We start from the raw sequence: 14,218 nt of genomic DNA, 5'->3' as shown, positions 1-14,218 counted from the left end.
TGAGCTCTTACTATGTTGCCCTGGCTGGCCTAGAACTCACTAAGTAGACAAAGCTCTGCCTCCCTAGTGCTATAATCAAAGGCATGTGTTACTCTACTTGGCAGAAGACACAGAAGACTTTCTATTCCTTTCTAAATGTTATCAGTGGCCTCAATCATGTGAACTGGATCTACAACGCCATATTTAGCTTCTTGCAAAGTTGCACAGGATAAGCAGTTTCTCAAAGATGGCTGCTCTTTGCAATCCCATGATTGCCGATTCCACAAGAACAGTACGCTTAGGTCTACCCCTCAGTCTTCAGGAAACTCTCCATGCATGACAGTGTACTGAGATGGGAAGGCCGGAAGGAAACAACTATCCCATCTAGTACATGTGGCAGATCCCACACTTATCTGTCACAGAACACATTTCTGTACTGAAGTTATCTTTGAATAGGCCTGGGGACACCAGCATGGAGAACAGTTCATTACAGCTGCCGGTGATGGTCTGCAGTGTTCGGAGAGGAGTTCACAGGGCAAGCTGGAGTCAGCTGTCTTCAGAGAGGCTGGTAGGCAAGGCTGTAAGTACTGCCGCAGCACTTCTCCAACTGATAAGTGGCTCAACTGTGCAAGCAAGGTGATTTAGGACACGCACCTGCTTTCCTGCGTGAAATCTGGCATTCAGATGTGCTATGTATGCCCAGCCCCCAGCAAACCCCACAGATGCTGAGCTGCTAACGGCTTCCCCGGGCAGAAATATCACCTGCGCTGTGTCTTCTCTGCTGGAGAAACAGGTCCTAGGGAACCTCTCCTGCCTTCCTTCCCACGCATCCTGGCGGACTCCTCCCATCCCTTTTCCTATCAGGCTATACACTTATCTGGCTGGACATCCTTAAACAAACTTAGCTATAAATTCAATTTCACTTCAAATCCTAGGAATTGCAGTGAGCCCCTGAAGGTGGTAGTGGTCTAACGTACCATGCAAATGGCAGGTGTATGTGTCAAAACTGTTTACCCAGACCCAAGCATCAACCATGAATTTTATAATAATTATAACTGGTAATATGATGGTAATTCCAAAAAATAGGCCATGACATTGGATGATGTCCATTTATGGATGGATTCCATTTATGGAAACTAGAAAGTAGAGGCTAGAAAATACATTTTGAACTCCCCTATTATTTAAGAGTCCCCTTCATCACAGAAAGAAGACAGAAACATAGAGACTGACTGACAACTTTATTCTAAACAAAAAGAGGACCCAGCCAGTGGGAGCTCAGGGCCAGGGTAGGCAGAGGGCCTGGCCCTGCCTTCTCTGCCTTGCTTCAGATAGAAACTCTAAAATAAATGTTTCCGAAGTGGTATAGAAGTTCTGGGGGCACCAGCTCTACTGTCTCTCTGGGTATCTCCAACTCCTGGCACCATGTAGGAACCTGGGGCTCAAACCTTTCTGTTGAGTGTCCAAGGGACTGGCCATTGCAGGGTGATTATGAGAAGTGGGGGGGCGGGGCACAGAATGACCCTAAGTCCCAGGGCTGCCAGTCTGGGAATCTGCATCTTTAATAAGTTCCTTCATAGGCACGGATCCTGCCCTACCTGGGGAAGCAGCAGGCAGCGGGGCCAACGCTCTTGCTGGCATAGATGGGCACCTGTGCCCTTGTAACATGCTCTAGCATCTTTCTGCCTTCATAGCATCTAGTTCTGCTTTCCTGGGCTCTCTCCAGGCTCTCTGAACCAACATTCTACTTTCTAAATCACAGGACTTTATTCCAAACCCTATCCCACCACCACAAGCCTTTCTTTTTAGGCTCTACTTAATCAAAGCAACAGGTCACGAAATGTGTTCAAAGACAGAAGGAGGTATAAGCCCCATATGTGTGCGCTGCCAGGGAAAGTGTACAGGACTTTACATTAGCGTTCTTGTGGGAATGACCTGAAAATGAGCATTAGGCAGCCTCAAAGTGCAGGCGATTTGCCTAAAGAACCTGGATCCTGCTGTCCACTCTGGTGAGATAACACCCTGAAATGCAGGAAGGAGGGGCCTAATCTCCCTGTGGGAGTACACACTGCACTCCCTGGCTTCAGGAGGATGAGGCAGGGAAAGTTGAAGGTTTACACAAGCAGGGCCACAGAGTGAGAGACCCTGTCTCAAAGGAGAAGGAAAAAGAGGAAGAGGAAGAGGATAAGCAAAGGAAGGGAAAGGAGAGCAAGAGGAGGAGGGTAGGGAGGGGGTAGGAAGAGGGGAGGACAGAGGAGGAGGGAGGGGAGGGAGAGGAGAACTTATGCTATAAATATTTAATATTAAAACACATAGGAATATGGAAAAATAACCGACAATGCCTGCTGAAGACGTCCATCACACGACAGTTTACAGTAACAAAGTTTACAAACACTTCAAACATTACCAGAAAGGACAGAGCTTTAGTGAGTGATCAGAACAGCCTCCCCCTGCGGGACAGAAAGCCAGCGCCAGCTACTAACTGTGAAAACCCTAACAGAGGGCCAGGAAGGGACTCTCCAGCTCCGATTCTGCGTGCACGCGTTCTCTGGGGCCTCACCCTGTGCGGTTCCATCAGGGCATACGTGACCAAGCTCAGCTATTCTGACTGTGTCCGTCTGTCCCAGAGCTTACGGTCTGGATGGCCTACTTTATTCTCTTCTTGACAAATGACCTTGTCCTTGACCTAAAGTAGCAGTTCCCCAGGCTCCTCAGTTCATAGGACATAAAATTACTCTAGAGCCCCAGGGAAACGCCAAGCTTACTGCACAGTGCCAGAGATGGTTGTTTTGGCTTCACTGTTTCGCTTTCTATATTTGGAGGGGCATGTACCTGTCTCCTCATTTCCTGGGGAGCTGGGCCTCTCTTTTCTCATGTGGTACTAATTTCCAGGGACCGTTTTTACCGCCACTTCCCTCCCCAGGGTCTAAATGCCTGGCTCTCACCGGTGGCGTTTGGACAGTGCTCGGGACTTACTTGAGCTCCAGGGTGGCACTTTGGTGCTGCTCTGTAAAATCCCTTCTCTTTATAAGTCCCAGAAGAGAGGAAATGTTCTGATGCATGCCCTGCAGCGCAGAAACAGGAGGCTGGAAATCTTCAAGCGCTGTGTTGTTCAACGATGCCACCTTTTCCATGATTTCTACAGAGAAGATTTGCTACCGAATGAGTCTCTTCAAGGTAGACAGGAGGCAGTGGAGAGTGTAGAACATTCTTTGGTGAGAACTGCTCTGAATAGCTACATTAGGTTGGACTTCCAAGCACCCTGTGCACCCAAGCACTCTCTAGACATCCCCTAACTTGCAGCTCCTGGCTTTTTAAATGCTAGTGTCCTTCCACACACACAAACCCACAAGGACTGGCTCTGCATTCAGTGTGTCACCACCGTGCTGCCTTGTGCCTGGGCAGATACAGACCTCTCAGCAAATATTTCCTGCGTGAAGCAGTCTCTACTTGACACCACTCGTTCACTGGGCACTTCCTATCCTGCCCCTTTTCTAGCACATTCCCCACAAAGTCTCGCCGGCACGATGCCCTGTACTTTGTCAGGGAACTGAAAGCAGCATGCTAGAAGGCGTGTGCAACCCAACTGTGGAGTGGTAGAGTTGCTCGAAAACAGTGGTGCCTTATGGCATCAAACAGAAGCCCCAAGTGCTGTTCGCTCCCTTGTGGGTAAGTGGGCGTGGACACAGCACTTAGCCTTGGTATGAGCAGAGAAGGAGGTTCCAAGTGTCAGGCACAGTGCAGAAAATAAAAATGGAAATGCGTATTGTGCTAAGGAGAGCATGTCAGCATAAGCCTGTGACCTGGACATTGCAGGATCCCATGCTGTGGCACTTTCCAGGCCCTTGGCACCAGGAAGCCCAGCCCAACACTGCACACACTTCAGGAGGTGACCATGACTCTTACTATCAAATAAGCACAACGTTCCCAGAGGACAGCCCGCCCACACTACCTTTGATGTCTGCGTGCAGCTGCTCAGCGAACTTGGCCAGGGCTTGGCTCTTGTTGACGGTCATTTCCACTGCCTTGTTCACCTGCTGGCTGCTCGCTAACACTCTGGTGAGCTGACCGACAGTGAGGGAGGGAGCAGGTTAGTACGGTTCAATATTCCTCAAGTTATCTGAGCTCTACCTGCCGCCTCCTTAAAGTGACAAAACACATCTAGAACATAAATATACACGCTGTCGTGCAAACCAAGGCTAATATTTCTGGGCACACATTTGACTAGACGGATACTGAACTCACTTTAGACACGAGAGGAAAGATGGCTTACATTTATAAGCAGTCTAAATGACTAGCAAAGCAAGGCGCTTCCCACTGTCTGTATTGTGGTGGTCCTCAGCCTTCCTAACGCTGCGACCCTTTAACACAGTTTCTCATGTTGTAGTGAAATTATTGCAAAACTTAAATTATTTGTCACTACTTCATAGCTGTAACTTTGCTATTGTTATGAACTGTGTATCTGTGAACATGTAAGTATCTGTGTTTCCCAATGGTCTTAGGTGACCCCTGTGAAAGACTTGTGAGACCCACAGGTTGAGAGTCACTATGCTACCGTATTGTGAAAGGACTGAACTGTAGTCACGTGTCACTGAATGAGAAGAGGAAGGACTCCTTAGTGGACACACTGCCCGCTCTGCCCAGGAAGCTGAACGAAGCTCGCTACCTTTCAGCAGTGGCCTGGGGCTCCTCTCAAACTCCATGACAGACTGAGTCGAGGGGGAGGAAGAAAGCTCAGTTCCACTTAGGTTAAAGGAAGGGCAAGCAGCCAGGCTACGGCCCCTTTCTTCCTCAGCACGCGTGGGCGTGGCTGCAGTGATCAGTCAGGACACTTTGCCCACTGCAGCCGGGCAGCTCACAGACTAAACAGGCTAAGAACCCGGCGGTGATGGAGGCCATGGCGTCTGGAGCTCAGCCAATCAGAAGCTCCAGCCAAAAGCTGCCAGGTGGGACCCAAAGGCTCCCAAGGCCTGCGCCCAGAGGCCGGTGAGAGCTGGGTTATTTTTTGCAGAGAACTTACTTCCTTTTGTAGATTTTCTGTTTGTTTTGAGACACCTTCAAGCTGGATTTCTGCCCGAATCTTCTTAGCATTTTCTTTTATGAAATACCTCTAAGAAAGACAAAACAAGAGCTATTATACTGTTTACCGTGTCACATTTTAAGTGTTCCGTTCTTCCGAGAATCGTGGGCTAATCGCCTTTTGGTTGACAGAAAGACGTTCTAATTTCGTTTAATAATTACTTAAACGCAAAAGGGCTCATGCTCAGTCATGTTCAACCTTCGACTACAGCAACATCGCCCCACCTGCCACCTTCTTGCATTGATCCCACACAGACATAAATTCAAACTCTGGTCCATTAAGCAGAGTCAGAGGCAGGTGGTATTTGTAGAATAAATATGGGGTTTTTTTGAGTTTCAAAGTTATAAACATTAACTTTAATTGTCAATACATGAGAAAGTGCTTACTAGGCTAAAATTAAAATGTGTTCAAGAAGAAAAGGTCTGTAAAATTATGTCTAATTAAGTGCTTAATTCATCCTGGCACTCTCATGTCTGTACTTGTTTTGTAGTGCTGACATTACATTACTGTTTAGGACGTGCGTATGTACCTTGCCCAATTTCACTCTCTTGCTAAAAGCAGAAACAATTCTGTTCACATTCCTGAGAGCACTGGATGGGAGCACAAAGCACTGTGAGGGGTGAATGGGGGGGGGGGTCAATTAGAACAAACCGTTCAAGGTTAGTTAAAATGTGGACCAGCTGTTCACTTCCCTTAATAAGTTCAAAATACAGTTATATCCCTGGGACCTAAGTGGCAGAGCACATTGCTTACTGATCATGTATATCATGGCTGGAATAGAAATGCAAATATCTTTTCCTTTTGTTAGTAGAATTGTCTTAATGAGTGGAGAATCACCCATCTTTTAAAAGGACACTTTGCTATTTGATAGGAACTATTATAAAACTATTTCCTAGAGTTCATCAGCTCCTCCTCAGTACCTCCTCAGTGTGAGTGTGTGTATGTGAGCATGTGAGTGTGTGTGAGCATGTGAGTATCTGAGTGTAAACATGTGAGTGTGTAGGTATAAGCATGTGAGTACATACATGTGAGTATGTGCACGTGAGTGTGTGTAAGTGTGTGTGAGCGTGTGAGTGTGTGAGTATGTGCATGTGAGTGTGTGTGAGTGTGTGTGAGCATGTGAGTATCTGAGTGTAAACATGTGAGTGTGTAGGTATAAGCATGTGAGTACATACATGTGAGTATGTGCATGTGAGCGTGTGTAAGTGTGTGTGAGCATGTGAGTATCTGAGTGTAAACATGTGAGTGTGTAGGTATAAGCATGTGAGTACATACATGTGAGTATGTGCATGTGAGCGTGTGTAAGTGTGTGTGAGCATGTGAGTATCTGAGTGTAAACATGTGAGTGTGTAGGTATAAGCATGTGAGTACATACATGTGAGTATGTGCACGTGAGCGTGTGTAAGTGTGTGTGAGCATGTGAGTATCTGAGTGTAAACATGTGAGTGTGTAGGTATAAGCATGTGAGTACATACATGTGAGTATGTGCATGTGAGCGTGTGTAAGTGTGTGTGAGCATGTGAGTATCTGAGTGTAAACATGTGAGTGTGTAGGTATAAGCATGTAAGTACATACATGTGAGTATGTGCATGTGAGCGTGTGTAAGTGTGTGTGAGCATGTGAGTATCTGAGTGTAAACATGTGAGTGTGTAGGTATAAGCATGTAAGTACATACATGTGAGTATGTGCATGTGAGCGTGTGTAAGTGTGTGTGAGCATGTGAGTATCTGAGTGTAAACATGTGAGTGTGTAGGTATAAGCATGTGAGTACATACATGTGAGTATGTGCATGTGAGTGTGTGTAAGTGTGTGTGAGCATGTGAGTATCTGAGTGTAAACATGTGAGTGTGTAGGTATAAGCATGTGAGTACATACATGTGAGTATGTGCATGTGAGCGTGTGTAAGTGTGTGTGAGCATGTGAGTGTGTAAGTGTGAACTTATTAGTGTGTACATGTGTGTGTATGAGTGTGAGAGTGAGCATGTGAGTGTGTTGTGAGAGTGAGCAAGCACACACTAGGAAAAGCTTCTATCTATAAAATAGCACTCAGTAATGGCCATCCTCCATCTTACTGCGTGACACAGTGGAAAGATTATTTTAAATTGTAATGTGGAGTTAAAAGGTATGATTCAGCAATATTTTTTTCCAATTATAAACATCCCAGAGAAGGGTCTGTCTATGAGTCAGTTTGCTTAACTTTCCTTTCTTTTTGACCAGATTTTTTGATAAAACACAAAGCAAGAACTGATCCTTGGAGATTTTAATACTCAGCCAAGGAGGAAGACTATTTTTAATGTTTTGGAACTCCAATTAAAAATAACAACATGTACCAGAAGATGGCTCACCTTAGGCATAAATTAATACTAAAGAAGATATGGTCCATTAGCCAGGCAGTGGTGGTGCATGCCTTTAATCCCAGCACTTGGGAAGCAGAGGCAGACAGATCACTGTGAGTTTGAGGCCAGCCTGGTCTACAAAGCAAGTCCAGGGCAGTCAAGGCTACACAGAGAAACCCTGCCTTGAAAAAAAAAAAAGATACAGCTCAGGTTTATTTTTAGTATTTGTATTTAGACAGCCTTTTCAAATATCCAAAAGTATGCCAAAGAGAAAAGAGAAAGGACACCTAATTCCAGAGCGTGGGACAAAGTTTATGGGCAGAATGTCCAAGGAGGTCTCTGTGAAGAAATTTCCCAGAGACCCCAATGAGATGTGGGATGAGGTCACTGTCCCTGGCCACCCATGTGGGACAAGTGACCTTCCCCCATACTGCTTCTCTCTCCGTGAGAAAGGTTTCTATCTGCCACCTTTATATCCCTAGCGCCTACCTGGAAATATTTAGTTGCATTTTCCAGATTTGACAAAATTCCATATGGAGCAGGGAAAGCACCGGTGAGGTTCAGAGACAGTATGGCATCACCAACAGTATCCAAGTCGTTCAGCAAGGCACCCACACATTCATCGTCACAAGCTTGAGGAGAAAATGGGGAGAAAACAAAAGCTAATGCAAACAGGCACAGACCCCGGAGCCACACAAGCCACGGTGCTGTAAAGGCGTGGGTCCCTGAGCCACACAAGCCACGGTGCTGTAAAGGCATAGGTCCCTGAGTCACACAAGCCATGGTGTTGTAAAGAGACACACACATGAGAGCCCCATGGACCACACAAATCTCATTCTCACTCCAGCCATAAGGGAACTGCAATTCCCAAAGGGCAATTGAGGCAAAGTCACGTGTTCAGGGTCACAAAGACAGGAACAGAAGAGCCCCGAAAGAGGCCTAGGTGTCATGCAGTCCTTCATACCACTTGAATCTTTAGAGTGCTGTCACTCATCTTAACTGGGACAGGTTACAAGAATTCCTGGTGTCCCCTGTCTCCACTGCCTGAGTGTTCCCGCACTTTCTCCTCAAGCGCAGAGCACAGTGGAGAACACAAAGGGGTTGCATTTGCTTATCACAAACACAGAAACAGAAGTAAAACCCTTTTCTAGTGAGTATCATGGGATACCACCTCCTCTGTTACCCTGCCCCGCCATGACGCACCAGGAAGACATCCCAGGGTGACTTTCTCTTGCCCTCGGCAGAGACATCCATCAGAACTAAAGAGGCCCAAGCAATATGAATGACAGCCCCACAGGGATATTCCATCTTCCATGCTGACTGATCCTTGGTTTCCGCAAAGAAACTGCTGATCCAGCTGAATTATGAAGCCGAAATTATTCTCTGGGTGTAGTTCCAGTCAGTACATGGTAGGAAGTTGAGGCCGAATGTGATGCTTGAAGCCAGCCTGTGCTGTACAACAATCAGCAGCCTTGGCTTATTCACACACAACTAAAGGTTCAACAGCAACACACGCTCAGTATGCAACATACGCTCAATACAACGCAAGGCATAGTGAGATTTGTGGTATCCTCCTGACCCTGCGGGTGCCATAGCCAGGTCCTTCCTCATCGAGGAAACCCCAACTTTAGACACACACAGGAGAATCACCTACAAACACAGTCGCTCTCCATCAGGATGTGTCTTGGCAGGCATTCCTCACAGCGGAGCCCCGTAGCGCCTGGCTTGCAAACACACTGCCCAGATGCTCGGTCACAGTCACTGTGGACAGAACCTTGGGGGCTACAGTCGCACTGCTGGCAGCTGCCACCCACTGCTCGAGGGTTGCCGTGGTAGCCCACAGAGCACCTACGGAAGAGAAGAGAGCGACCATAGACCGGGCAGTCTGTACCCACCAGGAATGCATACACCAGCTCTGCCCGGAGGCACTCGCCCTCCGTGCCAAGTGAATGCAGAACCTTGCTATGGGGTAGCAACGTGCTCCCCCCACCTTACAAACACACACATTTGTAGTGACTCCCGGGCTGCTGTTGTAACCATACCCCATATGGTATAAAAGGAGTGTATGTCTCTGTCTGATTACTTGTGGCTGCTCAGCTGCATACCTCTCACAGTACTGCCCTTCATAGCCAGGGATGCAGGCATCACACCGGAAATCGCTGTCACCTTCCACGTGGCAAGTGGGGCTGAAGCTGAAAGAAATGTGGTTTTTTTTTTTTTTTTTTTTGCCCCAGAAAATTCCGGATATTAGCTTCAAGTCTCTCTTAAAGTCCTCATTTGTCATCACTGTTCTAAATGCTGAGTGATTGATCGCACTGCGCGTGATTTAGATAAGCTAGTGCTTAAAATCTGCAGGACAAAAGAAATGTGAGGGATGCACACAGCGTTTGAAGATACGACAAGATGGCGTCGGGCGAGAGTGAAGTAAATTGGGCTCAAGGATTACAACTATCTATGTAAGAAAGCTTTCCAAATCAAAGGGGGTCTTATTCTGAGAGGCAGAGTTGCCGTGTTTATCAGGTAATGACAGAATTGACGATGCAGGTGTTGCTGGTCCATACAGCTCCACAGGCTATGACGATGAGCAGAGAGGACAAGCCACAGAGAAGCTGAGCTCTGGCAGGACGTGGAAGTGACCTGTGGACAGCACTGATACAACTGTCTAGCTGCAGCTTTTGGCTAGTCCCTCTTTTGCCACACCCTCTGCGCCACCTGGAGGCAGAAGTAGGTAACTGCAAAGCGCTGAAATCTCACCCAAACCTAGCAGGAAATCTCAGGGGTGGTTCCCAGCTGAATGTCCACTGGGTGAGTTGCCCGCCCAGCACCACGTCTAATCACCCCTCTCCTTAAATAATGAGGCAGACTTCAAGGAAACACAAATATATTAAAAATAAAAACCAAGCGGCCTGAGGCCTTTCAAATTTGTTCATTTTCGTGCCTCATAGATCATTACTAAGCATTTGGGGAATAATTAACCCCCTTTTTTTTTTTTTTTTTTGGTGGAAGAAATAGCCAAGAAGTGTACAAATATGCAAAGTGGGCGGTGAAACATCCATGAACACACTTCTCTGGGTGCACATAGCCACTGGAATATACATATATATTTTTTTCAGAATGGTGCCATGTTACCTATTCAATAGCATTGGCGGTGCCACGGCCACCAAACAAGCTATTAACTGACAGTTATATGCCGCATTATCTTTTCTCAGTGCTTGCATGTTCCTTTCTAAGCACACGCATACACAACCCCTATTCCGTTACATTGAATATGAACTGGACTACATAGCCGAGAGCTAAAATTATTCTTTTAAAAAAAAAAAATCCCCACAGACTATTTTTAATGGTTCCATTCTAATCCTCAAGACCAACATGACGCTTTCCTTTTGTAAAGATTCTGTTCAAACACCCCTGAGAATGCTCACCTTCCTGTCACACACGCGTTTATCCACCCCCCCAACCCCTCCCATACCCCCACCCCCCAACCCCCCGCACACACAGAAGCAACAGTAACAGAGACCCAGGAAAGCGAGGCTCGGCATGGAAGCAGCCTCCGCCATGGTGAATGGAGCTGCTGTGCCCTGCTGCCCCAGCACAAGCTCACCTGAAAGGGGGTCTCTGAGGACAGGTGCACGGGGTACAGTCTCCAGCCAAGCCAGTCACCTTCCCATAGTAGCCAGGGGCGCACAGCTCACAGTGGTCACCAGCCGTGTGGTCACTGCAGTTCTGAAGTTCCACATTTCAAAGGAAGAGATGAGCAACGGAAGCAGTCAGGCACGGTTCTCACTAACATCAATATAACCCACCACGCTTCATGTCGGCCAGCTGCTCTTTAGTTCTCAAGGACGATGGGGCATCTTTCTTCATACTTCATAAACCCTGGAGGCCTTTCCAGATCTGCAGCCTTTATTCACCGTAAGACTGTGTCATGCTATGCAGCCTAGAAACTGCTAATACATTCTACAGGAGGAAGACAGACTCAGGGCCCAAAAGCAGTCAGGACTCACAGGGCAGATCTAACGTAGATGGAGGCCCAGTGGTGCGGCCACGTGCCAGTCAGGGCTTAATGCGGTTTAAATGAATAAAATCTTAAGCGTTCGGGTGCTTGGTCCCAGCCGGTGGCACACCATGTGAGGAGAAGCTACAGAATATGGGGTCTCGCTGGAGGAGGCAAGTCACTGGGGGTGGCCTGGGAGGGCTTATAGCCTCGCCCCACTTCCAGTTAGCTCCCTGCTTCCTGTGTACAGCTGACATGTGATCTCTCGGCTTCCTGTTCTGCTCGCCTGCTGCCAGGACTTCCTGGCCACACGGACTCTCCCTCTTCAACCAGAACTCAAACTCAACTCTCCCCCTTTGTCTCATCACAGCGACAGAAAAGTAACTATTCCAGGGCTCAGTATTCACACGTAGGGAGTTGAGGTGACTTAGGAAGCAAAGCGCAGAGCGAGGGAACCTGTGGTCAGAGAGCGCCGCCAATAGATGCTTGCAACAACCAAATAAACATCAGTTAAAGCTGTGTGCCATTAGTTGGACCACAGATCTCTCTTTAAAAGGAGTATAAAAATGTATGTGTAAGCTCAAAGTGCAAGCAGTTTTCAGCACCAATTCCATTTACAATCTGTGCTGTTCAGTCCCCCAGTATTTGCTCTGCTCCTGTGCACAGAGCACTGCCTATGATGTAGCTGAGCTGGAGAGGCAGCAAAGCGGGGAGTCCCTGAGCAGGCTGTCACCATCAAAGCCAGGAGTCCCTGAGCAGGCTGCCACGAGTGCTCTCTGCCTTCTGCCCATGGCATTGAGAAAAGACAGAGCAAGAAATCATCACAAATAACTATTTTAAAATATCTACATGTATACTCTTTTATATGTATATTACTACATTTTACTCTTTGCAACTAGAAAGAATTTTGAATGTTATTGTTTTAAAATTTTATTCTTATTTCACCTGATAAAGATAGGTTTTATTAAGAGTCCATCTGACCTCTCAACTGGGTCTCCCTTCACAGGGAGCATTGCAACCTCTTCAGAAATGGACTGTCATGAATACTTGTTTCACTAACAAAGCAGGATGCAGACAAGAGCCATGTACTAGCTGGGGAGACAGGATGGAAACAGCCCAAGTGCTGCACTGCGACTGTCAAGTCCAGCATGAAGCACTTCCCCTCACGGACAGTGGATGCTGGCTTCCTGGTGGCCGTCATTCAGGAGAATGAGCTACCCCACAGAGTGGCAGAGAAATGACCCGGCTAGTGATGACAAAAGTTGGGGAGGCATCAGCTGCTGAGGAAGATGAAGAAACAACACTGGCTGGTTTCCCAGTGGCCGGTGGTGAGAGGGGAGGAGGCACCTTCTGAGCAGAGAGGGCAGGAGCCAGTATGTGGCAAGGACCTCCTGGAGGGCCTGCCTGGTCCCTGGCCTCCTTCTTCAAGTCACACTGACAACCTTGCACACTTAGGTCAGACCCCACACAAGCAAACATACCAGACACTGCCCAGTTTCAGGGTCACAGACATCACTGTGGTTGTTGCAACTGCAGGGCACACAAGGAGCCAGCAGAGGGCGGGGTCCCCTGCCACCACTTTCCAGAAGCTTCCCTCTGTGGTACCCAGGAGCACAGTCCTAAAGGGATGCCGAAGGGACAAGAAAGTGGACACTGGTTAAAATGTGGGCACAGGGTGAATATTCTTTTCTCCAGTGACAACAGAGGGCTGACCAGCACATGAGAAGGGCAACAGCACTATAAGGCGGAAATGCAGATCAAATCCACACCAAGAGCTGAGTGAGCATGGTGCCTTGTATCCATAATCACAGCTGTGGAGAAACTGAGGCAGAAGGACTCCTCTGAGTTTCAGTCGAGCCTAGACTACAGAGTGAGTTTCTTTTTTGTTTTGTTTTGGTGGTTTGTGGGGTTTTTTGTTTTTTGTTTGTTTTGTTTTGTTTTGAGACAGGGTTTCTCTGTGTAACAGAGCTCTGGCTGTCCTGGGCTCCCTCTGTAGACCAGGCTAGCCTTGACCTCACAAGATTTGCCTGCTTCTGCCTCCTGAGTGCTGGGATTAAAGGTGTGCACCACCACCGCCGAGCTCAGAGGTAGACTAGACTGCAGAGTGAAACAGTGTCTCAAAACACTACCACCAACAGTGAAAACCCCAGCTCTCCTCAAATCCCATGCCTCCGGCCAGAGCGACAAAGCAGAGCTAGTGCTGGAGATGTGAAGGGCTGAACTGCCTGTGCCCAGCCGGTCCAGAAGAAGACCGTGGGCAGAGTCCTCCAAAACTGCAAGTGGCTAACAAGTGTACTTCTGATGGACTCAGAAGAAGGACATGAAGCAAAGGAGCTGGAAGAGACAGTTACACTCCCCTCCTTATAGAAGTTTCCACAGAAGCAACCCAAAGAAGGCCCTACAGAAAACGAATAGCTGAGCAATGAACACGTGTAATTGACAGAATATTATTTGTCCTTAAAAAGGACAGAGAGTGTTCAACATGAGGAAAGGGCCGAAGGCATTGTGCTAAGTGAAAAAGGTAGTGACAAAAATGGAAACACTGCAGAACTCCACTCATCTGGGGACTCGGGTGGTGAGGGTCAGAGAGAGATGAGCGGGTGGTGGGCCTCACAGGTGGAAGGCCTCGTGTGAGGAGTTGCTGAATACATGCAGTTTCAGTTTGCTAAGAGAACATTACGTCCTAAAGAACAGTTGTGTGCCACAAGTCGCTGCTAACTTCTACACTTAAAAGTTGGTGGCGGCAATAAATCTGAATTTAAACAAAAATTAACATTTCTTTTCAATTCAAAGAGCAGTAAGAAGTGACACCTGTGTGTTCATGTCCTGTGC

The 14,218-nt window shown here is 47.5% G+C and overlaps 1 protein-coding gene across 1 annotated transcript in view; it reads right to left on the bottom strand.

The window, feature by feature from the left end:
* The window catches only part of Lama1 (laminin subunit alpha 1), a 123,387-nt gene that overhangs the window by 31,961 nt on the left and 77,208 nt on the right, over positions 1 to 14,218 (bottom strand). The window contains exons 29-36 of the mRNA XM_051154463.1: positions 12,868 to 13,005; positions 10,994 to 11,115; positions 9,498 to 9,584; positions 9,047 to 9,240; positions 7,882 to 8,024; positions 4,997 to 5,086; positions 3,929 to 4,040; positions 2,953 to 3,115 (exon numbers count right to left, since the gene is read on the bottom strand). Of these exons, the coding sequence (XP_051010420.1) occupies positions 2,953 to 3,115; positions 3,929 to 4,040; positions 4,997 to 5,086; positions 7,882 to 8,024; positions 9,047 to 9,240; positions 9,498 to 9,584; positions 10,994 to 11,115; positions 12,868 to 13,005 (1,049 nt within the window). The remainder of the gene's footprint in view (positions 1 to 2,952; positions 3,116 to 3,928; positions 4,041 to 4,996; positions 5,087 to 7,881; positions 8,025 to 9,046; positions 9,241 to 9,497; positions 9,585 to 10,993; positions 11,116 to 12,867; positions 13,006 to 14,218) is intronic.

This window comes from Acomys russatus, chromosome 12, assembly GCF_903995435.1.
Source record: "Acomys russatus chromosome 12, mAcoRus1.1, whole genome shotgun sequence".
In the NCBI taxonomy this organism is placed as follows: Eukaryota; Metazoa; Chordata; class Mammalia; order Rodentia; family Muridae; genus Acomys; species Acomys russatus.
The sequence above is the reverse complement of the archived record's forward strand: the minus strand, read 5'-3'. Positions and strand labels throughout refer to the sequence as shown.